General features: G+C 40.2%; 3 protein-coding genes across 5 annotated transcripts in view; 2 read left to right on the top strand and 1 right to left on the bottom strand.

Annotated features, from left to right (window-relative positions):
- LOC131993973 (serologically defined colon cancer antigen 8 homolog) overlaps positions 1 to 1,975 on the top strand; it is a 16,545-nt gene extending 14,570 nt beyond the window's left edge. Inside the window, exon 5 of one of the 2 annotated variants that reach the window (XM_013246958.2) lies at positions 1,886 to 1,975. In XM_013246958.2, the coding sequence (XP_013102412.2) occupies positions 1,886 to 1,917 (32 nt within the window). In that variant the 3' untranslated portion in view covers positions 1,918 to 1,975. Of the gene's footprint in view, positions 1 to 1,499; positions 1,626 to 1,885 lie in introns of those variants that run through there. The other variant, XM_059362870.1, reaches the window with a different exon arrangement.
- On the top strand, positions 1,136 to 5,413 carry LOC106083699 (mucin-2). 2 transcript variants are annotated; one of them, XM_059362873.1, is made up of 3 exons: positions 1,136 to 1,225; positions 1,918 to 2,010; positions 4,103 to 5,413. In XM_059362873.1, exons 2-3 carry the CDS (start codon positions 1,984 to 1,986, stop codon positions 5,303 to 5,305), a joined length of 1,230 nt encoding a protein of 409 aa, XP_059218856.1. In that variant the 5' UTR covers positions 1,136 to 1,225; positions 1,918 to 1,983; the 3' UTR covers positions 5,306 to 5,413. The 2 variants fall into 2 exon arrangements, with proteins under 2 accessions (XP_059218856.1, XP_059218854.1); XM_059362871.1 differs by lacking the exon at positions 1,136 to 1,225 and having other exon boundaries at positions 1,894 to 2,010.
- On the bottom strand, positions 5,397 to 19,778 carry LOC106083741 (endoribonuclease CG2145). Its single transcript, XM_013246971.2, has 5 exons — positions 18,959 to 19,778; positions 18,656 to 18,830; positions 14,399 to 14,610; positions 5,757 to 5,989; positions 5,397 to 5,690 (listed from the first exon to the last, which is right to left on the bottom strand). The coding sequence occupies exons 1-5, from the start codon at positions 19,248 to 19,250 to the stop codon at positions 5,448 to 5,450; spliced, it is 1,155 nt and encodes a 384-aa protein (XP_013102425.2). The 5' UTR covers positions 19,251 to 19,778; the 3' UTR covers positions 5,397 to 5,447.
- Between the last annotated feature and the right edge of the window lie 7,396 nt (positions 19,779 to 27,174).

Genomic DNA, 27,174 nt, shown 5'->3' with positions numbered 1-27,174 from the left:
ATAAAAACAAATGCCATTGCCCACACAATATACGTTGTGCCTCGCCCAACAATCGTCGAGGAGGAGATTGTGAGGCTTGTAAATATCGAGCACATGCGAATCCATCTCTGACATCCAGTAGCAGTAATCCCCACCATGCCAGGGATTTTCGCAGATATGGCAATCCCATAACGGCAACGGCATATTCGAAAATCTACCGAAACACTTCACCACACTGTTCGAAAACACTTTTACCCCAACCCCTTAAACCGCCTTACGATCATACAACGCCCCAATATCAACAACAACAACAACACACTTTTAGGCATGATTTGAACACTCTAGACATGCACCAACCTACGTACAATTGCTCTCATAGCGAGGACAAAAATTTAGATAACAATAGCCAAAATAACCACCGCCACCATAACCACCATCATCATCACCACACTTCCCCACACACAACACACAGATTAGAGACCACAACCACAGTGAATGCCACCGCGGCCACTGAGGATAGTTGTCGCAATGGATTAAAGCATACACCCAGGCGCAAGTGTCACAATCATCATCAAGCACATCAACATCGCTCACATTCAAGTCATTCGCATGAACGCGGCGAATTTCCTGCTCGAGCGAATAATTTCGCCAGTAGCGAAGATCTCTCTAGCTGCACTAACAAAACAGAGCCGTTGACTTGGTTGCAACAGCGTCTAGTTTTAAAGCAAACCATCAAGGCCTGCCACAAATGTCAGACTAACGATCACCCACCGGTGACTATAGAAACTGACCACAACCGTTCAAGGCGACCTTTTGCCGGCGATAATGGGGATCATCTTCACCTGACCACCTGTTGTCGCACTACACAGCATTTAATAAGGGCTTGTTGTGACAATAAGGAATGCCTCAAAGATTTGATGCCGGCCGAGAAGAGTGAGCAAGCCACAAATACCGAGGATACCTCGGAAACCTATCGCAAGGAGGATAAAACCAAGAAACCCTTCAAAGTTGATGTGAATGTGCGTTTGGTGCCAAAAACCCATCGTAGCGGCAAGGAAGAAGTGGCGAGTGAAAAGGCGGTGGAAGTGGAAATTCAACCTGAACCATCACAGACCGAGCCAAGTAGTACAGAGGCTCCACCTCTCAGCACGCCTCTAACCGATGACAATGAATTGTATTTGGATTTGCATAATACATCGGAAACGGAGGCAACCAAACTCTAAAGAGATTTCAAGAATTAACCTGGGTTAATATCAAAAACAACTAAGGGTCATTTTCTCAAGAAGCGGTTAAAATGAGTTTTGAGAAAATGGTCCTCGCAAACCCAAAAAACACCGAATTATGCTCTTTACCCAGTTTTAGCCAAAAATAAAACTTTAAAATTGTGAAGTCTTATTGGTAAAAATTTGAATCAAACTTCTTTTCATCCCCTTTAGTTAAAAGTTTTTATTTTTTTTTTGTTGTTTTTTTATTAATCTTTCTTTCTCTCTTCCCCATATATTTTTTTGGCACCATTTTAGCTCAGAAAAACAAAATTTACGTGAAATGAATTCCAAGCTTATGGATCGTTTGAAACAGATCTGGTCGAGTTATAAAGATCTTAGTAATACTCTGCACAAATATAGCAGCAGTTCAATGCATTTGTCACCAGCAGCGAACAGTGATCATGAGAGAAGTGGTCGTGAAGAGCATAATTCCATCATACACACTCATAATAATCTCTCAACAGCCAAGTCAAACACAACAACAACAGCAATGACACATTATCACACTGAACCGCAACGACATTATAAGGTTTGTTAACGGTACTTGTCCTAACTAATAGTATTCTCTTGTTTCTTTTCCCCCCTTTCTATTTCTCTCTGTCTCTCCTAACTCTTTCTCTGGGTGTTTCTATCGAAAAAAGAACGGAAATATCCTCATTACAATCAAATGTAGAATATCTAACAAATCGCATGTTAAACAGCGATCGTATTGGCAAAATTGACAATACATCAACCTCATATGACAGTTTACCATCAGCAGGCAAAGGTAAAAGTCTAGACATCTTTTGCACTTAACATTCTCTCGCTCTCTCTCTTTCTTGTTTGGGCAAGTAATATGGCACTTGGCAAAGCATGCTGTGGTCGACAAGCCAATTCGCTGCACTATTTTAAAACACATCTTTATGGTGTGTTTTTATGATGGTGTGAGAGAGAGAAATTCTTTTTTTATACACCACACCTACACATTTTCACCAAAACACAACAGAAAAGGTTATTCCAATGAAAAGAAAAGTTATGCAGTTAGAACTCCTAGGTTCGCAAACGAGCGACAACATCAGAAAAAATGTCCAGCGATATGCGCTGCGTTTTCTGCAAAGCGGACTCTCCCCTTTACCCCCAAAACATTAACCAAACGTAAAATTATGTAAATCGGGAATATGTGGACATGAAACGAAAAATATTTGGAAATAGAATTCGAACCTTGTATCAAAATATAGGGTCAAGTATTAGAGGGGCGCCCGCTTCTAAAACCCACCAAAGCGGGCATGTAGACCGATTGAGACAATATGGGACTCTAATAAAAGGTATTTGTGAGTAGAAAACGAATCGGACATCCAAATATGCCTCCAAGTCTTAGAAAAAACACACAACCCAAAAAACCTTTTAGCGAATAAGGAGCCCGGGAAATAACTGAATTACTAACGGGAACTGAATTTGTGGCTTCCAGGTGCTCAAGAAATAAAATTGGATGATCGGTTTATATGGGAGCTATATCGGGTTATAGAGCGATTTGGACCGTATTTGATACAGATAAATCGGACAAAAATTGCGGCTTCCAGAAGCTCAAGGATTCAAATAGGGAAATCTGTTTATATGGGAGCTATATCAGGTTCTTGACCGATTTGGACCGAACTTGGCACAGTTGTTGAAAATCATGACAGAACATTACATGCAAAATGTCAACCAAGTCCGGTAAAAATTGAGGCTTCCAGGGGCTGAAGAAGGAAAATCAGGAAATCAGTTTATATGAGAGCCATATCCAAATCTGAACCGATATTGCTGCCATGGAATCCGATCGTGGGTCTTGACTTCTTAAGCCACTAGAGTGTGCAATTCTCATCTGATTTGGCTGATATTTGGCATAAGGTATTTTGTTGTGATTTCCAACAACTGTGCCAAGTATGGTTCATATCGGTCCATAACCTGATATAGCTGCCGTATAAACCGATCCTGGGTCTTGACTTCTTGAGCCTCTAGAGGGCGCAATTCTTATCCTATTTGGCAGAACTTTGGCATAAGGTATTTCGTTTTGATTTCTAACAACTGTGACAATTATGGTTCATATCGGTTTTTAAACTGATATATCTGCCGTATAAACCGATCTGGGATCTTGACTTCTTAAGCCTCTAGAGGGCGCAATTCTTATCCGATTTGGCTGAAATTTCGCATAAGGTATTTCGTTGTGATTTCCAACAACTCTACCAATTATGGTTCATATCGGTTCATAACCTGATATAGCTGTTATATAAACCCATCTGGGATCTTGACTTCTTAAGCCTCTAGAGGGTGCAATTCTTATCTGATTTGGCTGAAATTTTGTACAACGGTTTCTTCCATTACCTTCAACCAACGTGTCTAATATAGTCTGAATCGATCAGTAATCTGATGCAGCTCCCATATAAACCGATCTCCCAATTGTGCTTCTTGAGCATAATCTTATCCGAGTGGACTGAAATTTTACACAATGACTTCTACTATGCTCTTCAACATTCAATTTAAGGCCCGAATTGGACTATAACTTGATATGGCTTCAATAGCATAAAAATTCTTATCCATTATTCTTTGTTTGTCTAAAAAGAGATACCGCGCAAATAACTCGACAAATGCGGTCCATGGTGAAGGGTATATAAGATTCGGCCCGGCCGATCTTAACACGCTCTTATTTGGTTTTTGGTTGCAACCCAAACTAAGCATAGATCAAATAATGACTTCAAATAAACCAACTTCAAAAAAAGTGTGACAACATTCAAAACCACTCTTTAAAAAAAAAAACACTCTTTACCACACTCAAGATATATTTTTATTTTATTTCACCATGTTTATATTATTTTCCCCTTGTTTCTTCTTATAACCCTTAGCCTCTCTCGACTACAAGCCGTCCACATTTGGCACAACCGACACCCCACGAACACCTCTCACAGCAGCTGACGACTACAACAACAGCGCCGGAGATGGCAAGACCCCCAATCCCTACAGCTACGACTCCATATTGGGTAAAACTTCAACCGGGGACCCCAACAACAGCAGCGGCAACATCGGAGCTAGCAAACCAGTCACATCTTCATATGACACAGACTACAAGTCCAAATATGATCCAGCGACAGGCGGTTATGACTACAAGTCAGCAGTCAACAATGACAACGACGACGAGAATCGCAAAGACAACATTGGCGAGGGAGAGAAAAAGCAGCAGCTGCAGCAGTCAAGAGAGCCAAACGCTGGCAATACAAATACGAACACAACGGATTACTCCACTGCCGGCCAGCAGCAACAACAACCACAAAGTGCAAACCTGGCCACAGCGGGAAGTGTTGGGCAGTACGGTGCAAACGACTACACAGGCTATGAGGGATACGACCAACAGCAGTATGATGCCAGCGCCTATGACCAGACCTATGATCAATCCCAATATGACCCGAGCCAATATGATGCAACGGGAGCAGGCTATGATACCTCCGCCTACGACTACAACACCGCTGACTATGACCCCTCTGCATATCAGTACGACACCACAGGCGGACAGGGAAGCGCCGCACTTGACACCACTACGCCGGGCACTACAACAACACCCAGTGCAACAGCGAAAGAAAAACAAGCCTCACCACCAACACCCTCAGCCGCACCAGCTGCTGCTGCAACAACAGCTCCAGCAAGTGCCGCTGGAGGAGGTGGCCCAACAGAAGGCCGCTCACAACCGCGAGCGGGCAGTGGCTCTGTGGGGCCAACAGCTGCAGCTGGAGGCGTCTCCGGCGGAAAATCCGCTCTGCCACAACAGTCTTCCACGCCAGCAACCAAAAAGTAGTCGCGATCCTGATCTGGATTTGACTACAAATCTAACCTTTGACTGCTTGGATCCCTTCGATTTGGAATTTAGCATAAGTAGTCCCAGTTTAATTCGTTCCTTCTCGGATTCGGACACAGAAGTTGAGGAGCTCGAGATTGATGCGACACAGCCGGCTGCCATCAGTGGGGAGCTGCAATTTGACTCAATATCGGAAATGACACTAACACCCACTCCCACAACCACAAGGAGGATAGCAATGAGTGAGCTGAAGAAGTAGTAGTAGTAGTCTGAGCAGGGAAGGGAAATCTGTGTAAATTATTTTGTAATCGAGTTGAAATCTACAGAAAAAAATCAAAAACAAAAAAACATTTAAAAAAAATTAATAAAATTAATTTATTATAAAAAAATAGGAATTTCAACTAATTCTCCAAAGAGGGATAGGCAGTGGCAACCATTTTCTTGCCATGCCAATCCCAGGCATGAGTGATAATACTGAATTTCACATGACCCAATTGCACGGCACAAGGCTGACCCACACTCAGCAGAAAGCACATGGTGTAGAGGCTCATTTCCAGTTCCGGAGAGGTGCCCACAAAGAGGGTGTTGTAGGGTTTGTTGATGCGGTGAAAGCTAAAACGCAGCGACATCAAATAGTGACCATCCTGTGAAGAGTCATGAAAAATTATTTAAAAAAAAATTACTTTTTTTTCTCTGTCCAATCTGTTTACCTTTTCTAGATTTAATTTTTCTATATGTCCTTTATAGTCTAAGTGTCCGAGTTTCTCTTGCTCATGGAAATATATCCAATTGTGTAGACCGAGTATATTGCCCTCTCGTATCTCCGCCAGGAAGACATGCTCAAATCCTGAGCTACCAATGCGCCCTTGTCCCCTTGAGTATTGGCTAAACCACATGTCCTTAAGGAGATGCAGCTGTGAGTCTTTGTTGTTGGTGGCAACACCTAAAAGAGAAGAAATTGAAAATTTTTTATTTATATCCACCACTGAAGGATGGTCTCAATACGTTTTCAACACCCTCAAACCTTATTTTATCATTCCGTTTTCAACATATCAAACTATCATTCCATGAATATTCCCATTGCTTCGATTGTTTCCATTCTTCGGAATGTTTCATTTTTATACCCTCCACCATAGGAGGTATGGTAGAAATCGGTCCATAATCTGATATAGGCGTAATATAAACCGATCTTGGGTCTTGACTTCTTGACTCTCTAGAGGGCGCAATTCTTATCCGATTTGGCTAAAATTTTGAATGTCGTGTTTAGGTCAGTTGGGATTGTAAATGGGCCATATCGGTCCATGTTTTGATATAGCTGCCATATAAACCGATCTTGAATTTTGACTTCTTGACTTCTTGAGCCACTAGAGGGCGCAATTCTTATCCGATTTGGCTGAAATTTTCATGAGGTGTTTTTTTATGATTTCCAGCAACTGTGCTAAGTATGGTTGAAATCGGTCCATAACCTGATATAGGCGTCATATAAAACGATCTGGGATCTTGATTTCTTGACCCTCTAGAGGGCGCAATTCTTATCCGATCTTATGCCATATAAACTGATCTTGGATGTTGACTTCTTCAGCCGCTAGAGGGCGCAATTTTTATCCGATTTGGCTGAAAATTTCATGAGGTGTTTTGTTATGTTGTTATGTTTTTTAACAACTGTGCCAAATATGGTTGAAATCGGTTCATAACCTGATAAAGCTGTCATATAAAACGATCTGCGATCTTGACTTCTTGAGCCACTAGAGGGCGCAATTCTTATCCGATTTGGCTGAAATGTTGAATGACATGTTTAGGTCAGTTGGGATTGAAAATGGGTCATATCGATCCATGTTTTGATATAGCTCCCATATAAACCAATCTTGGATATTGACTTCTTGAACCACTAAAGGGCACAATTATTATCCGATTTGGCTGAAAATTTTGAATGATGTGTTTAGGTCAGTTGGGATTGTAAATGGGCTATATCGGTCCATATTTTGATATAGCTGCCATATAAACCGTTCTTGAATCCTGACTTTTTGACCCACATGAGGTGCTTTGTTATGGTTTCCAACAACTGTGCCAAATATGATTGAAATTGGTTCATAACCTTGACTCAAGAAGTCAAGATTCAAAATCGGTTTATATGGCAGCTCTATCAAGTTAAGGACCGATTTCAACCATATTTGACATAGTTATTGGAAGTCATAACAAACACACATTGTGCAAAATTTCAGCCAAATCAGATAAGAATTGCATCCTCCTGTGGCTCAAGAAGTCAAGATCCGAGATCGGTTTTTATGGTGGCTATATCAAAGCATGGACCGATTTGAAACATATTTGGCAGGGTTATTGGAAGTCATTAAAAAATACGTCATGCCAAAATTTCAGCCAAATCGGATAGGAATTGCGCCCTCTAGTGGCTCAAGATTAAAGATCAGTTAATAAGGCAGCTATATCAGGTTATGAACCGATTTGAACCATACTTAGCACAGTCGTTGGAAGTCGTAAGGAAACACGTCCCCAAAATTCCAGCCAAACCGATAATAATTGCGCCCTCTTGAGGCTCATGACGTCAAGACCCCAAATCGGTTTATATGACAGCTATATCACATTATGGGCTGATTTCAACTTAACTTAGCACAGTAGTTGGAAGCCACAACAAAACACCTCATGCAAAATTTCAGCCAAACCGATGACAATTGCGCCCTCTAGAGGTTCAAGGCAAGACCCCACATCGGTTTATATGATAGCTATATAACATTGTGGGCCATTTCAACTATACTTAGCACTGCTGTTGGAAGCCATAACAAAATACCTCAAGCAAAATTTCAGCCAAATCAGATAAGAATTGCGCCCTCTAGTGGCTCAAGAACCCAGATCGGTTTATATGACAGCTATATCAAAACATGGAACGATATGGGCCATTTAAAATCGCATCTGACCTACACAAATAAGAAGTATTTGGACAAAATTTCAAGGGGCTAGCTTACTCCTTTCTGCAGACAGACGGACGGGCGGACATGGCTAGATGGGCGAGGGTATGAAAACTAATATCGTTATTTTATATACATGACTAGTTCCAATAGATGAAAACCCCACGCACATTTTTCCTTCGCCGCAAAAATCTGTAATTATTTTTTAACAGCTTTTGCCTGCCATCATTGCCTGATGCCGTGCAGGTATGTCGTTTTGCTGTGATAACAGTCAATGGCATGGTGATTGTTTCGGCATTGCACCATATGGCAAAGAGTTGTTGCGCCGCCCTCATGGATTGATGTTCGCATATATTGGGTTGCCCAAAAAGTAATTGCGGATTTTTTAAAAGAAAGTAAATGCATTTTTATCAAAACTTAGAATGAATTTTAATCAAATATACTTTTTTACACTTTTTTTCTAAAGCAAGCTAAAAGTAACAGCTGATAACTGACAGAAGAAATAATGCAATTACAGAGTCACAAGCTGTGAAAAAATTTGTCAACGCCGACTATATGAAAAATCCGCAATTACTTTTTGGGCAACCCAATTGTAGCAATGCATTTGTTTTCGACAGATGGCAAAAATCTCATGTTTACAGGCCTTTTGTTCACAATCCCCACAAAATTCCTTGTTTTTCATAACGGTCCTGTTCCTCTACACGTTTTCATATCTCAGAATTTTCCGCTTTTTACGATTGGCACGATCTTTCAGTTTACATTTCCTTAATTACAAAATAGAGAGAAAGGTTTTATGATGCCTTCGCCCATTTTGTCAAATGTTCGTTTGACGCCATCATAAAACAGGTATACAAATTTTTTTGGGTTTTTACTTTTCTCAAATAAATAATTTTTAAGATGGACACTGTTATCTGATGCAGTGCAGGTATCGTTTTGCTATGATAATAGTTAATGGCATGGTGATTTTTTCGGCATTGCATCATATGGCAACGAGTTGTTGCGCCGCCCTCATGGCATGAAGTTGGATTGATGTTCGATTAGTAGCAATGAATTTGTTTTCGACCGATGGCAAAAATGTCACATTTGCAGGCTTCAGTTCACAATTCCTACAAAATTCCTGGTTTTTCATAACGGTCCTGTTCCTCTGCACGTTTTCATATCTCAGAATTTTCCGCTCTTTACGATTGACACGATCTTTCAGTTTACATTTCCTTAATTACCAAATAGAGAGAAGATTTTATGATGCCTTCAACCATTTTGTCAAAATGTTCTTTTGACGCCATTATATAAGCGATAGAAAATCTCTTTGGGTTCTTCTTTTCTCAAATATTTTCAAAAATGGACACTATTGTCTGATGCATTGCAGGTATGCCGTGTTGCTGTGATAACAGTCAACGGCATGGTGGTTGTCTCGGCACTGCACCATATGACAAAGAGTTATTGCGCCGCCCTCATGGCATGAAGTTGGATTGATGTTCGCATATAGTGGCAATGAATTTGTTTTCAACCGATGGCAAAAATATCACATTTGCAGGCCTTTAGTTCACTATCCTCACAAAATTCCTGATTTTTCATAACGGCCCTGTTCCTCTACACGTTTTCATATCTCAGAATTTTCCGCTATTTACGATTGGCACGTTCTCTCAGTTTACATTTCCTTAATTAAAAAATAGAGAGAAAGATTTTATGATGCCTTCAACCATTTTGTCAAATGTTCTTTTGGCGCCATTATATAAGAGATAAATAAGTCTCTTTGGGTTTTTTTCTTTTCTGAAATATTTTCAAGATGGACACTGTTGTCTGATGCGATGCAGGTATGCCGTGTTGCTGTGATAACAATCAATGGTATGGTGGTTGTTTCGGCATAGCACAATATGACAAAGGGTTGTCGTGCAGCCCTCATGACATGAAGTTGGATTGATGTGCGCATATAGTAGCAATGACTTTGTTTTCGACCGTTGGCAAAAATGTAAAATCCTCTCAAAATATGCATTTAGTTTGTTTTTCTGTTATTGCGTATATTTGGGACCTTACCACAGAACCCTCTTTCCTTTTTGATTTTGCAGGAAATCTTTAAGCTCTTGGAATATTCAAGGACGACTTTGGATTTGATTTGTTAAAAAATTCAATAAATTTGCATTGCATTGTATATTCCAAATCTGAGATTAGAGCCAACTTAAACATTAAATGCCAATTTCATATGCATATGTCGCCGTGCACGCGATAGTTTTCATAAAGTTTACAATTTATGTCTGACATTATTGACGCAAGCAAAAATTGATTAATTATACTCCTATGTATTTACTATGCAAATAGCACTGACACGATGCATTTTTAAAAATATCATTGCAGTAATTGGCGAACTTTTTTTTGCGAAAGATAAAAAGAAAAACCAATACCATGTTGTAAATTGCTTTCACGGAAAAATATGATTCGTCCTAGGTCAAGGAGCAATTATTGAAGGCAAAGGGCAGGCGAGTGAATTTAATTTTGTTAGACTTTGAAAACTAAACCTTTTGGAGTACTAAGGGTCAAATAGGTAGGGAAAGACTACAAATTCTGTTGCTCAAAAAATGTCAAAGATGAATGATTACCCTGAGGAAAAGGAAAAAATTGTTGGCAAATAAAAAACCCGTTTTTGAAATATATACAGCAAATTGTGAACAAAATTGTTGTCGAACCCAGGCGTTCAGTGTCTGCGATACAGTGGCTTCCAATAATGCTTCTATACTTATGCAAAAAAAAGTTGAATGTACTAGGAATCGAGTTTCAGGCTAAAAATCTTAATCCGCCTCTGGACACTCTTGTAGTTCCCCATCCCTGGAAAATGGACAGAGTAATGAGTAAGGAAGAATCATTTTGGTCTATAATCTCACTATTAGCCCTGCTGGAGAATTTTCAATGGCCGCCCCATTGCCGTACATGCTAGCCGAGGTCTCAATAGGGGAAAACTGTGCAGACCGCAGAGTCGTAGCATATAAGCTTTTCATGCCAGTCCAAATTTTTTCAAGACTTTGCTTCAGCTTAGACACAATGTTAAATCGCTTATTACTAGGGTGGAAGCCAGTCCTAACTTATATTTAATTATAAGAAGTCGACGCCCTATAAATCAGCCCTTGATATCCGTGTCTAATATGGTCCAGAAAAGACTTGTTATAACCGTGAAGACCAAGATCATGAAGTCCAATCCCCTGATTTAAGGTCTAAGGGCCATATAATCATTTATTACCCGATTTCGCTGAAATGGCACAATGGGTTGTGTTATGTCCTTCATTGTCAGTGCGGAGTATGGTTCAGATCGGAAAATATTTGGATATAGCTGCGATTTAAGGTCGTTTACTCATTAATTGCTTATGTATAACCCGATTTTTCTGAAATGTAGTGCTGGGAGTTGTATAAGATTCCTGCACATCCTTCCTGAATATGGTGCTGATCGAGTCATGTTTGGACATAGCTGCCATAGACACACATCTCCGAATTTACTTCTTTCACACATAAATGGCTTTCCTATAACCCGATTTCGCTGAATTTTCCCTATTACCCGATTTCGCTGTATGGACTTACCTTTCTCATCTTTGTGGAATGGTGTCGTGAGTACCTCCTCTCCTAATGCTGTCGACATTTGTATGGCACCATGCGTTGTTAACATTTCTCCCCAATGAGATGTCGCACTGTGGAACGCCTTTAGGAATCGACTAAAAAACAATGCCCCTTGTCCAACTGAGCTTGAAACTTGAATCGGACAGCACTCATTAGTATTAGAGAAATTTGCCCCTGTTCCTTTATGGAATGTTCAGGGGCGAAAAATTTGCAATTGGGTGCTAATGCAAAGTTCGGTTCGGCCCAATTTAATGCGTTTTTAGTTGTTCTTATTTCAAACAAGCGCAGAGGTTAGCATGTCCGCCTATGACTCTGAACGCTGAACAGAAAAAAATTTCAGCTGTGGTTTTCTCCTCCTAATGCTGGCAATATGGCAGCTATATTCAAATCTGGACCGATCTTGGCCAAATTGGAGAAGGATGTCGAAGGGGCCTAACACAACTTACTGTCCCAAATTTCAGCAAAATCAGCTTTTTTAGGCCTAAGAACCAAAGTCGGCGGATCGGCCTATATGGCAGCTATATCCAAATATTGACTGATCTTCGCCAAATTGGAGAAGGATGTCGATGGGCCTAACGTAACCTACTGTCCCAAATTTCAGCAAAATCGGATAATAAATGTGGCTTTTATGGGATTAAGACCCTAAATCGGTTGATCGGTCTATATGGGGACTATATCTAGATATAGTCTGATATAGCCCATCTTTGAACTTCACCTGCTTATGGACAAAAAAGAATCTGTAAAAAGTTTCAGCTCAATATCTCCATTTTTAAAGACTGTAGCGCGATTTCAACAGACAGACGGATGGACATGCCTAGAACGTCTTAGATTTTTACGCTGATCAAGAATATATATACTTTATAGGGTCGGAAATAGATATTTCGATGTGTTGCAAACGGAATGACAAAATGAATAAACCCCCATCCTTCGGTGGTAGGTATAAAAACAATGGACCAATCCATTCAAGCTTTGTCTCCAAATTCCACAATATGTTACGGAACATTCATCATTTTTTATACCCTCCACCATAGGATGGGGGTATACTAATTTCGTCATTCTGTTTGTGACATCTCGAAATATGCATCCAAAACCCCATAAAGTATATAAAGGGTGATTTTTTTGAGGTTAGGATTTTCATGCATTAGTATTTGACAGATCACGTGGGATTTCAGACATGGTGTCAAAGAGAAAGATGCTCAGTATGCTTTGACATTTCATCATGAATAGACTTACTAACGAGCAACGCTTGCAAATCATTGAATTTTATTACCAAAATCAGTGTTCGGTTCGAAATGTGTTCAAATTTTGACAAATTTTGTTCAGCGATGAGGCTCATTTCTGGTTGAATGGCTACGTAAATAAGCAAAATTGCCGCATTTGGAGTGAAGAGCAACCAGAAGCCGTTCAAGAACTGCCCATGCATCCCGAAAAATGCACTGTTTGGTGTGGTTTGTACGCTGATGGAATCATTGGACCGTATTTTTTCAAAGATGCTGTTGGACGCAACGTTACGGTGAATGAACACATTTCGAACCGAACACTGATTTTGGTAATAAAATTCAATGATTTGCAAGCGTTGCTCGTTAGTAAGTCTATTCATGATGAAATGTCAAAGCATACTGAGCATCTTTCTCTTTGACACCATGTCTGAAATCCCACGTGATCTGTCAAATACTAATGCATGAAAATCCTAACCTCAAAAAAATCACCCTTTATATTCTTGATCCTCGTGACATTTTAAGTCGAACTAGCCATGTCCGTCCGTCTGTTTGTCGAAAGCCGGCTAACTTTTAAAGGAGTAAAGCTTGCCGTTTGAAATTTTGCCGTTTGTAGGTCGGTTGGGATTGTAAATGGGCCAAGTCGGTTAATGTTTTGATATAGCTGCCATATAAACCGATCTTGGGTCTTGACTTCTTAAGCCTCTAGAGAGCGCAATTCCAGTCCGACTTGACTGAAATTTTGCAAGTAGTGTTTTGATATCACTTCCAACAACTGTGCTAAGTATGGTTCAAATCGGTTCATAACCTGATATAGCTGCCATATAAATCTATATTGGGTCTTGACTCTGGAGCTTTTAGAAGGCACAATTCTTATCCGATTTGGCTGTAATTTTGCACGTGGTGTTTTGGTATCACTTCCAACATTTGTGCGAAGTATGGTCCAAATCGGTCCACCACCTGGTACAGGTGCCATATAAAACGATCTTGGATCTTAACTTATTGAGCCTCTAGAGGGCGCAATTCTCATCCGATTTGGCTAAAATTTTGCATGAGGTCTTTTAATATGACTTCCAAAAACTGTAATAAGTATGGCGCAAATCGGTCCATAACCTGATATAGCTGCCATATAAACTGATCTGGGATCTTGAATTCTAGAGCCTCTAGAGAGCGCAATTCTTATCCGATTTGGCGGAAATTTTGTACAACGGCTTCTCCCATGGCCTTCAACATACGTGTGCAATATGGTCTGAATCGATCTATAGCTTTATACAGCTCCCATATAAACCGATCTCCCGATTTTGCTTCTTGAGCCCTGAATCGGACTATAACTTGATATAGGTCCTCCTCCTCCGTCCATATTCATTATTCTTTGTTTGCCTAAAAAGAGATACTGCGCAAAGAACTGGACAGATGCGATCCATGGTGGAGGCTATATAAGATTTGGCCCGCCCGAACTTAGCACGCTCTTACCTGTTACTTGTTCCAATTTCAAAATACCATAAGGCGAACCACATTTGAAATAAAAAAAGAATAAACCCCATTCAAGTTTAGTCTCCAAATTCCACAATTTGCTACGGAACATTCATCATTTTTATACCCAACTTCACTTACCTTTAAACTCCAAAAATTTCATTGTTCTTTGCATCACAGGCGTTGCCAATATGGCCTTCAAGAATTCATCTTCCTCTTGTTCCTCCTCTGCGGTTACATGCTCCACTGTATGGGTATCCAATTCATAATTATCGAATAAACGTCTCATTAAGACAATGGTGCGAGTTTCTTCGCCACCCGAGGCCAATAAATCTTCATTGACTTGAAGTAGACTACAAAAACCACAAAAAAAGCAACAAAATGTTGTGAGAACAAATATGTTATGTATTTAAATATAAGAAAAAATCGCAAGTTAATGTTAAATGTAATAGAATTTTGTGCAATTAATGCGAAAAAAAAATGCTTCTGAACGTATATCAGATGCTCATTAGAAGGAATTTTCCCAGATGCATGGAAACAACAAAGGCTGGTTTTGATCAGTAACGGGAAAGGGGATCCAGAATCACCATTGTCTTACAGGCCACCGTGTATGCTGCACATTCATATTTGAAGAACTTCAACTCTCTGCACGTAGCCTTTTAAGGAGAAAGGCGCCTGTCCCTGACGGAGGCCCAATAGAAAATTAACGCCGAAAAACTACCAGAAATGCTTCTGAACGTATAACAGATGCTCATCAGAAGGAATTTTCCCATATGCAAGGAAACAACAAAGGCTGGTTTAGATCAGCAATGGGAAAGAGAATCCAGAATCAAGATTGTCTTACAGGCCACTGTGTATGCTGGACACAGCGGGCATAAAGCCTAGACTTATTAAAGCTAATCAATCGTGGAGGTACATGCCGCAGAAGAAGGAATCTCCAGAACACGATCCAAGACCAAACGACCAAAACATTGAAATGGACAAACACAATCCCTCATTCATATTTGAAGAACTTTAACTCCCCGCACGTAGCCTTTAAAGCGGAAAGGCGTCCGTCTCCGACGGAGCCTCAGTAAAAGTCATGAGGATGATAGCCGAAAAACGATCAGAAATGCTTCTGAACCTATAGCAGATGCCCGTCAGAAGGAATTTCCCCAGATGCATGGAAACAACAAAGGCTGCTTTTGATCAGAAACGGGAAAAGTGATCCAGAATCACCATTGTCTTACAGACCACTGTGTATGCTGGACACAGCGGGCATAAAGCCTAGACTTATTAAAGCTAAGCAATGGTGGCGGTACTCGCCGCAGGAGAAGGAATCTTCAGAACACGATCCAAGACCAAACGACCAAAACATTGAAATGGACAAACACAATCCCCCATTCATCTTTGAATAACTTTAACTTTCTGCACCTAACCTTTAAAGGGGAAAGGCGTACGTCCCTGACGGAGGCCCAGTAGAGGTCATGAAGATAAAAGCGGAAAAACGACCAGAAATGCTTCTGAACCTATATCATATGCCCATCAGAAGGAATTTTCCCAGATGCATGGAAACAACAAGGGCTGGCTTTGATCAGCAACGGAAAAAGGAATCTAGAATCATCATTGTCTTACAGGCCACTGTGTTTGCTGGACACAGCGGGCATAAAGCCTAAAGACTCTCCAGACGGCAACAAGTCTTCTGCCCACGGAAGTCGACAATAGGGACCCTAAAAGACGTAGTTGAGATTGTGGATGCTGGTTAACGGCTGAAGCCTGGTAGCAGATCCATGGTCCTATTGGTAACGCTGGATGTTAAGAACTCCTTTAACAGCTTCAGATGGGTGGACGTATTTCGGGCTATGAAGATGGATGTTTAAAGTGCCGGAGTTCCGGATGAGATTTATGAGAAGTTATCTGAGAGTTCGATTGCTCTTCTACGCTTGCGCCCTCTATAGGGTTATCCCGAGAGATAATTTGGTTTTCAGACGGTAGAGATCGAACCAGCCATACGGCGAGATGTGACGGCCATAGTTAAATGCGTAATGCATTTTTCCACCTTATGTACAAAAGAGAAAACAAGTAAAAGCGTGCTAAGTTCGGTCGGGAGGGGTTTTGGCCAAATTGTAATCCAAATCAGGTGAGGCTTCTTAGGGCTCAAGAAGTCAAATCCGGGAATCGGTGTATATGGGGCTATATCTGTTTTATAGGCCGATTCTGTTCATACTCGGCATGGATATTGGAAGCCATAACTCAAGTCTTTGACCCAAATTTCAGCCAAATCGTATGAAAATTGAGGCTTCTAAGCGCTTAAGAAGTCAAATCCTGGGATCTATCGTTGTATATGGGGGCTATATCTGATTATAGACCGATTCGGATCATACTTGGCATGGTTTTTGGAAGTCATAACTCAAGTCTTTGTTCCACATTTCAACCAAAACGGTTGAAATGTGGGCCCGAGAAATCAAATCCGGTGGTCGGTTTATATTCACATCACAACTGGCATGGATATTGGAAGGCATAACTCAAGTCTTTGTTCGAAATTTCAGCCAAATAGGACGAGAATTGAGGCTTCTAAGAGCTCAAGAAGTCAAATCGGGGGATCGGTTTATATGGGGGCTATATCTGTTTATAGACCGATTCTGATCATACTTAGCATGTATGTTGGAACTTAAGTCTTTGTTCAGAATTTTTATCCAATCGGATGTAAATTGAGGCTTCTAGGGGCTTAAGGAGACAAATGGAGTGATCGGTTTATATGGGGCTATATCCAAATCTTAATTGATCAATAAGAACTATATGTGCAAAATTTCAAGCTGCTAGCTTTACGCGTTCGACCGCTATCGAGATTTCGACAGACGGACGGACATGGCTAGATAGACTCAGAATGTCGAGACAATTTCGCTGAAACTTGGCACAATGAGTTGTTTTAGACCCCTCGACGTTTGTACCGAGTATGGTCTAGATAGGGGTATATTTGGATATATCGGTTTACATACCGATTTCAAAATCTAAGGTCTAGGGGCCATAAATCTCTCATTTTTTACCCGATTGTTAGTGTTAGGCTCTTCGACATCTGTGGCCCATATGGTCCAGACTGGGTTATATTTGCATAAGGCAATGCAAATTTGGCCATGAGTATTCCATTAAGGCGCATGAATAACTTGTGAGAAGTTTGCTCACAAATCGATGGGTGCTGCCCAATTCAAGTTTAAACTCAATGAAAAGGGACCTTTTTTTTTATAGGTCAAACAAAACGGCGTGTAGCAGTACGACACCTCTTTGGGGAGAAGTTTTTACATCGCATAGTACCTCATAAATGTCACCAGCATTAGGAGGGGATAAACACCTCTGAACATGTTTTGTTATGTTCTCGCCAGGTTACGAACCCAGGTGTTCAGCTTTATAGGCGAACGCGCTAACCTCTGCGCTACGGTGGCTTCCAATGATGCTTCTACACTAATACAGAAATAAGTTTAAGGTACCAGGCTAAGGATCTTAATCCTCCTCGGGACACTCTTGTAGTTCCCGTCGCTGGAAAATGGGCAGAGTCATGTCTGGGCGCCCCGGTAGACGAGTTGGTAGCGTGCTTGGATTATCTGTGCAGGGGTAGTGGGTTCGATTCCCGCCAGAATCCTTGGTCTGTCGCTACTGTGGGATCACAATGGACTTAAAATTGTCTAAGTGAGTCTGTAAAGGACTGCCACTCTTACCTAACCTAATCTAATGTCTGAGTAATGTGTGTGGTTATCCAACCGATAACTTCATTAGCCCTAGACCTTGCTGGAGAATTTTCAATGGCCGCCTCCATTACCGTACATGCTAGCCGAGATCTCAATAGGGGAAAACTGTGTAGACCGCAAAGTCGTAGCATATAAGCTTTTCATGCCAGACCACACTTTTTCAGTACACTTTGCTTCAGCTTAGACGAAGCGTTAAATCGCCAATTACTAGGGTAGAAGCCAGTCCTAACTTATATTTAAGTATAAGAAGTCGAAGCGCTAAACGGTGTAGCAGGAAATTCCCCAAGACCAAAACACTTTCACCTCAAGAACTACTTGGTGTTATCGGCTCTCCATGAATAATTCGAAGTATAGAAGCTATACCCCCAACGCAAAAGGTACACCAAGGCTGACTTTTTGATTATAAGGAGGGCTTTACTCCTCCTCGTGCATAACAGGGGTGAACATGGGCAGAGTTATGCCTGTACTGAAGCTAGAAAAGATTCGGGTAAAGTAGCATCATTCAGACCAACCTCCATTCTCTCGCCAGTAGACACATTCGAGAGTTGATAATTAACGGGAACTTAGTCAACGAATAATGAACGAAGACAACACACTCTTACAACTACTACAACAACAAGAACATGCTTTACAAATCTTTTTGTGTTCTTTGTTTTTTTTTTTTCTTTATACTTACGGATGTTGTGCTCTATCATCGCGATATGAGGCTTTAGTTCTGCCCTGAAAATTCACTTTCGCCAGATAGGGATTGTGCTGGACTTCCAGTTCATATAGACTGCGTGTAAACTCATGGATTTCATGCTCCATGGGGGATTCTTTAACTTGATGCAGGGGATCATAGGTGAAGTGTTCTAGACAGGAAGTGTAAAAACCGGATCAATGTTAGACTTCCGTGAAACAAAAAAAAAGAAAAACAAAATAGGAAATCAACATATTGGGTTAGAGGTGTTGCCTCTTCCCTCCTCTCTCTCTCTCTTACCATACAAATGCCAGCCTATGACAATCAAGACAATCAAAAGGCCACCCCCAACGAAGCGTTTCACTTTTTTACATCTTTCATCTTCCTCCTGTTGCTGGCGTGTGCTATTTGTAGTCAAGGGAGCGGTGGAGGCAGTTGCCGGTGCTCGATGATTTGGCTGTCTTAGGGGTGCTGTTGCGGTTGTTGTTGCTGAGGCATATGTGCTGCTGGCAGGGGTGTTGATGCTGGCGGGTGCTGGAGATGAAGACATTTTGACGTTATTTGAAACTGTTTTAATGCGGCCCACTTTCATTGGCTCTATTTTGTTTTTAGCAATAATTCTGTTTTTCGAATTAATTTTTCTTTTAATTCTCAAATATTTTTTTTGGCTGTTTTCAGACTTTTTGTCTTTAGTTATTGCTAGCGTATGTTGCGTTGCCCAACCATTTGGCACTGGACATTGGTGTAACTACGTTCAAACTGAATTGAGTTTCAAGTTTTGTATGTGGTCATTAGTTTTTTGCCTAGCAAGCCCCATACGCTCATATGTGTCTTACAGACAGCAGCAGCAGCAGCAGCAGCAACAATAACAACAATGCTCGCTCACCATTCGCCGCCACAGCAGAGTGTAAACATATTTTGCGCTTTATTGAGCTTCTGCCCAATTGTTTGGGGGCTTGGGTTGAGATCATAGTGACCGGCTTTGTTGTTGTTAGTGTTTTAAGCTTGTTGTTATTGTTTTTGTGTGTGTGTGTATTTTTATAACTTCTACGAAAAAGTTTGTTTGGTTTCACCAACTCTGCTTGCTCTCTATCTCTTTTGTTAATTGATGTTATTCAGACTTCATGTGGTTGTTGTTGGTTCAGCTGTCTGTTTTTTTGTGTGGCTGTGTTTATGCGTGTGTGTGCGTTGTTTGGTGTGAGTTGTTTGTTATTTTGTCCATTTCATTCCATATTTCTCTTTGCTTTGAGATATACTTATTTATCATTTGGTTGAGATCTCCAGAGAGCAATTTCACACATATGTATGACCTTAGCTGGGTATGACGTTGTTGGTAATGCACATTTAGCGGTTTTTTGTGTTAATTCCAAAGCATTTTTGAAATAGTTCGCATTAGGGGTATTTTATTTACCCATTAAGCAGATTTTCTCGCTTAGTTTGTATGCAGGCAAATGCTATCCCCGTTTAGTTAAGCGGCTAATCTTATCGCCGTTTATTAAAAGATTTGGTGTCATCATTCAATTTGAATGACAAAACTAAAAGAGGAAGAACGCAAGATATTTATTTACTGATTAAACGTTCGGAGGTGGCCAAACTGGTTAAGATTTTAATAAAATCCCATTTATGAACTCTACAGGAAAATGTGGCTTCAACAACAACGCAAAAAAGACTTATTTTGTTGATATTTAAATATTTCAGATGTGGTGTCAGTGATGCTAACGCAAAGAATTTTTGATGATTTCGTATTCTTTGTATATAAACGTGATCTCATAAAATTGGACTATATTTATATTGTATATAACCGCTATATAGACCCATCTCCCGTTTTAAAATCTTGAGGCAATAAATTGCTCATTTTTCAACCGATCTCGATGAAATTTGTCACTGTGAGGTAGTCCCATTCCCATTCCTGTGAATTGTGGTTTAGATCGTGCCACATTTGGATATATCTGCCAATCTCACGATATAGGGTAATAAGGGATTAAATTATTATCTGATTTGGATGAATTTTGACTAGGTGAGCTCTGCAAGACCCTTTCCTATTGCTGTCAAATGAGATTCCGATCAGACCATATTAAGATATACCGGCCCTATATATCGAAGTATCCATTTCCGACCCTATAAAGGATAAGCATTCTTGATCTTCATAAAATTCTGAGACGATCTAAACATGTTCGACCTCCCGTCTGTTATAATCATCCCATAGTTTTTTAAATAGGGATGTTGGGATGAATCTTTACAGAGATTTTCTTTTCCATAGGCAGGTTAAGTAGAAGGTGTAAAGACTTATATCGCGGTAAGACTTCTTGAGGTTATAAACATATATAAGGCGTATTTTACGTCAACATCCCCGCCGAGTACGGTGCAGATTGGAACATATTTGGGCTTAGCTGCTACATATGTCGATTTGCAGATTAGAGGTTTTGGGATCATAAAAGCCGCATTTATAACTTAAACTCGCTGAAATTCGGCACGTTGAGTTGTGTTTGGTACTATAACATCCGCGCCGAGTGCGAAACATATGCGAGTATAGCTGTCATATATCCTGATTTGAGATCGTAGGTCCGTAAAAGTTACAATTATTACCCGATTTCGCTGAGATTTGGAAAAGCGAGTTTTGTGTGTCACCTTACCATCCCCGCCGAATACGGTGCAGATAGGAAGATGTTGTTGTTGTAGCAGTTGTTGTGTTCTATCTTTCGTCTGCTTGATTCTATTGAGTGTCAACACCCAGGAACTCTGAGACTAAGATGGGGTGCATCCACAGGGGTCTGAGTCGAGTGGGTCTTGCTGAGCAGTTAAACAGGTGACGTGTATTGTGCGGTCCCTGGTTACAATTGGGACATACATCTTGCACGTCGGCATCAATCCTTGCTCTGAAGGAGTTGAGGCGACTGCATCTGCCGGAACAAAATTTAGCCAGAATTACTCTGGTTTGCCGAGGGAGGTAAATTTTTTAAGATGCAATGGTAGGCGGTCGTTCCCCAAGACCTATATTCACCCGGTAGCCATTTACCGTATCTGCTACCGTGTCTGCATGAATGTTGGAAGATATTTGGGTATAGCTACTATATATATATCAATCTCCCGATTTGAAGTCATAGATTCATAAAAGGGGAACTTACTACCCGATTTCGTTGAAATTTGGAACAGTGAGAGTCACTTAACTACCACATTGGAAAAAGGTTTGGTAATTAATGCATCCCATCCAGTTACTCTACCACAATCCATAACAGGTAAAAATACATAAAGTTCAGCAGGGCCGAACTTTGAATACCCACCACCACATTTTAATAATATTCAGTGAAACTGCTCCATATATAAACCCGTAGCAGCAATATAGAAAAATTTTCTAATCTAGTCCAAACCCAGCACGTACGCCGAGTATCTAATGTTCAGTAACAAAATTCAGCGAAATCGCTTTACATATAACCCTCTTATAAGTGAAAGGCCTTAAAACGGGAGATCGATGTATATGGCAGATATATCCATATATGAACCGATCGCAACTTTTCGTACTAAATTTCAGCAAAATCGGGAAAAATGTTTTTTTTTTTGGTGATTGTTAGAGTGCAAAAAAAAAATTCGAACTAATCGCATTTCCAATCACCGAGATCTGGTATTTTTGAAATTAGGGTAATAAGAAGTGCTTTTTGGAGGAATTTTCATTTGAGTCCCATATTGATAGGAACGTCGAATATTTCTGTATAGAGGAATTTTTGTGTTGGGACGGCCCGCTAGGTACTTGCAGCCATAATTTAATATGATTTTCATTTTCCAGTCCCCATTACCTTTCATTGGATACCCATATTGTGACCATCAGTCCTCTTTTGGATTTGGGTGGCGTTTTTGGTGTAAGGGGGAGGATCAGCCACCATCCGATATCTAAACAAGTAAGAGCGTGCTAAGTTCGGCCGGGCCGAATCTTATATACCCTCCACCATTGATCGCATTTGTCGAGTTCTATGCGCAGTATCTCTTTTTAGACAAACATAGAATATTGAATAAGAACTGTTATCCTATTGGAGCTATATCAATTTATAGTCCGATTCGGACCATAAATGAATGCTGATTGACATTGTAGAAGTCATTGTGTAATATTTCAGTTCATTCGGATAAGAATTGCGCCTTGTAAGGGCTCAAGAAGCAAAATCGGGAGATAGGTTTATATAAGAGCTGTATCAAGCTAGACACGTATGTTGAAGGTCATGAGAGAAGTCCTTGTACAAAATTTCAGCCAAGTCGGATGAGAATTGCGCCCTCTAGAGATTCAAGAAGTCAAGATCCCAGATCGGTTTATATGGCAGCTATACCAGATTATGAACCGATTTGAATCATACTTAGCACAGTTGTTGGAAGTAGTACAAAAACACTACGTGCAAAATTTCAGTTAAATCGGGTGTGAATTGCGCCCTCTAGAGGCTCAAGAAGTCAAGACCCCAGATCGGTTTATGTGACAGCTATACCATATTATAAACCGATTTGAACCATACTTGGCACAGTTGTTGGATATCATAACCAAATACGTCGTGCAAAATTTCATTCCAATCGGATAAGAATTGCGCCCTCTGGAGGCTCAAGAAGTCAAGACCCATGATCGGTTTATATGGCAGCTATATCAGGTTATGGATCGATTTGAACCATACTTGGCACAGTTGTTGGACATCTTAACAAAACACGTCGTGCAAAATTTCATTCAAATCGGATAAGAATTGCGCACTCTAGAGGCTCAAGAAGTCAAGACCCAAGATCGGTTTATATGGCTAATAAGAAGTATTTGTGCAAAATTTCAAGCGGCTAGCTCTACTCCTTCGGAAGTTAGCGTGCTTTCGACAGACAGACGGACGGACGGACAGACGGACGGACATGGCTAGTTCGACATAAAATTTCGCGACGATCAAGAATATATATACTTTATGGGGTCTCAGACGAATATTTCGAGTAGTTACAAACAGAATGACGAAATTAGTATACCCCCCATCCTATGGTGGAGGGTATAAAAATTATATAACCTTTTTTTGATTCTACGGAACAAACAAACAAACCGAGTCCCATATAGTCACGATGGGTCATATGCCCTTTTTGGGGAGTTTTTTGAGGGGTGGGGTGACCCCCTACCCTTCGATGTGATTTTGTATGCCAGATTAATAATCTACTCTCGAATACTTTTCATTTAAGCCCCATATTGATATGGACGACCAATTTGTCTGTTTTTAGATATTTTGGGGTTCTGGATACTTGGACCCAAATTTTAATACCATATTCGTATTCTACTCTTTAATACCTTTCATTTGATATCCATATTGTCTTTATCGGTCCACTTGTGATTTTGGGTGGTATTTTTGGGGTAACGGGAAGGGTCTGCCCCCCTCCGATATCAACAAATTATAAAACATATTTCTTCTTCCTGACCATATTCGCAATCTCTTCCCGAATTCCTTTCATTTGAGTCCCATATTGTCATGATCGTCAAAAAAAAACTTTTTGAAGGGGTTTTGGGGCTGGGGCGGCCCTCCAGGTACTTGGACCCAAATTATTATTATTATTATTATTATTATTATTATTATTATGAAATTCGCATTCTACTCTTGAATACCTTTCATTTGAATCCCATATTGTCCCGATCGGTCCACGTATATTTTTGGGTAGTACTTTTGGGTTAAGGGGGAGGGTCCGCCCCCTCCCGATATCAAAATATTATATAGCCTATGTTTCCTTTCAGACCAACCTACAAAATCTGTGAGAATTTCAAGGAAAGGTTGTCATTTTTGAGTCTATACGGAACAAACCGACAAACAAACAAACACAGGGCCCAATTCTTATTCGATTTGGTTGAAATTTTGCATGAAGGGTTCTATTATGACTTTCAAGAACTTTGCTGAGTATGGTTTAAAACGGTTCATAACCTGATATAGCTGTCATATAAACCGATTTGGGGTCTTGATTTCTGAATAGGATGTGGCAGAGGTCACTGAGAGGATCAGGGACAATTTGGAGAATGACAAGATAAATTTCCTTGTTCTTCTTGACCATTCTAAGGTATTTGACACTGTGAATCATTCCTTTTGATATGTGATAAGATGTGACATCTTTACAATTTTTCTTCTACGTCCGTTCGTTTTATTTTGTCGTACCTGTCACACCGCACTCAGTCCGTCAGTTATAAGTCTTCTGAATCGTCACCTCTGCTTGTGTTAAAAGGTGTTCCTCAGGGATCAATTCTGGGACCTCTTCTCTTTTCATTGTACAGTAACGACTTGGCGAGTCAATTGTCTAATTGTGAGGTACAAATGTACGCTGTCGGCAGTCCGAGGGATTCAGCTATCGGCTGAAAACATACGTCCGCTTAATCATAATCTGACAAGAGTCAGCACGTGGGAATCAGAAACAGGCTGTCTCGTTTTTCATGTGATGTCGGCATATTCATTAATGACGCTAGATTGGAAATCGTTCCTCATGCAAAGAACTTGGGCGTGGTTATTAAAAGCACTCTGACTTGAAGTAATCATATCGACTCTGTCGTTGATCTGGGATATTCAAAATTGCGTGGAGTTCAGCAAAAAATATTCATTGAATATGGTTCCATCGACATTCTGGTTTCATACAAATATAGACCACACTTTATGGCTAATTACATTTCCTATTTATAAGTTGATGCTCTCCCCATTGAAAAAAAATTGTCTCTTTATGACCTACGCATAATGTTAAAGGTATAATAGGTTCGACGAGCTTTCTGTTGCATATCTACCAAATAACAATCAAAAGATTAATGGTGGATATGACAGACTGCCGAGGAAAAGGAGCCATCTTCCATTCACTTTCTAGTAAAAATTAAAAAAAAAATTGTTTAAAATGGTATATTCTTGCATTTTTGAAAACTGAAAATCCGATTGGAACTTCTTATCTTAAGCATCTCCAAACATGATTCCTCTCAGCAAGTTACCAGAATGCTTCACTAGTACCTCCAAGGCGAGAAACCGACGCTGCACTCCTTCCTTAATTGATCTTAAAGCAATGCCACATGTTATCCATAACCCTCTTCCACATCACCAAGTAGTGTTAATAAACTGTCGCCTTCACATGTTGCATGCCAACATCAAGTCAATACAAATGATTTGTTTTTATTCGGGTTTAGTCAAATTCATAGCATACGTGCCCCAGTGGAGGTCTATAACAAAAGGGAAACTAAGCACATCATCCTCAACCTCCCTACGGCGCACACAATAGGAAAAAATGTGTAAATAAAAAAAATAAACACAACAATAATACAATAACCTGTTTAACCCCATATGAGACAACAACAACATGATATTTCAAATAAAAAAACAAAAAAAAAAATACCAAAACAAAAACCAAGCGGGGGTTGTGGGGGAACCAGAGCACACATGGTCAGACAGACCAAGAACAAATATAGCAATTTGTACTAACACTAGGTCACATAAGGCAAATTCGTTAGAGAGTCGAAAAAAAAACACAAATGGGAACATATCCCAACTCACACTTCCACATTTCGTCTAATTCATTCATTTGTCCCCAATTTTTCACTCAAACTCTATCGAGTCAAAATATTTGAATGAACTCAATTCGTATGGTCTCGGGAATCTAGCAGAGTTGATAATGATGATTCTAGTCCAAATGAATGAGAGCCCCCAAAACATCCGCCTCAATTATGGCTTGCTAGCTCTACGTCATAAGCCCCCATATATGGGGGCGCCTAAATGCAGGTGACGATTGTCTTTTTGTTTTTTTTTTTTCAGCTGGAAGCGAACATCATGAATACGAACAAATATTCGAAGGTATTGCAATTGTTGTCGCTCGTTGCCAATAAAAAAGACAACACGCAATAGACCTATTAACTCAATGGCTAACATTTATTGAATTATTGCCTGTCAAATGATGGTAAAAGAGAATGCTGAGAAGGAGAGAGGGGTGGCGGTGGCACTAACACTATCAATTGGGTGTCCAAATAAAGTTTAGGTAATTAATAATCGAGGCATAATTTGCGTTAGGAAAATCGCAATTAATATGTTTGATTGGTAATTGAAATCATCAGCAGATATATGGGTAAATCCAGGAGAAAAAGTTCAATGATTGAGTATAGAAGATAATGAAGAGAGAATGTTGGGATAAGGATACGATAAGGAGAGGATAGGGAGAGGATAAGGATAGGATAAGTATAGGATAAGGATAGGATAAGGATAGGATAAGGAGAGGATAGGGAGAGGATAAGGATAGGATAAGTATAGGATAAGGATAGGATAAGGATAGGATAAGGATAGGATAAGGATAGGATAAGGAGAGGATAGGGAGAGGATAAGGATAGGATAAGTATAGGATAAGGATAGGATAAGGATAGGATAAGGATAGGATAAGGATAGGATAAGGATAGGATAAGGATAGGATAAGGATAGGATAAGGATAGGATAAGGATAGGATAAGGATAGGATAAGGATAGGATAAGGATAGGATAAGGATAGGATAAGGATAGGATAAGGATAGGATAAGGATAGGATAAG

Source organism: Stomoxys calcitrans, chromosome 2, assembly GCF_963082655.1.
Source record: "Stomoxys calcitrans chromosome 2, idStoCalc2.1, whole genome shotgun sequence".
Classification (NCBI taxonomy): domain Eukaryota; kingdom Metazoa; phylum Arthropoda; class Insecta; order Diptera; family Muscidae; genus Stomoxys; species Stomoxys calcitrans.
The sequence above is the reverse complement of the archived record's forward strand: the minus strand, read 5'-3'. Positions and strand labels throughout refer to the sequence as shown.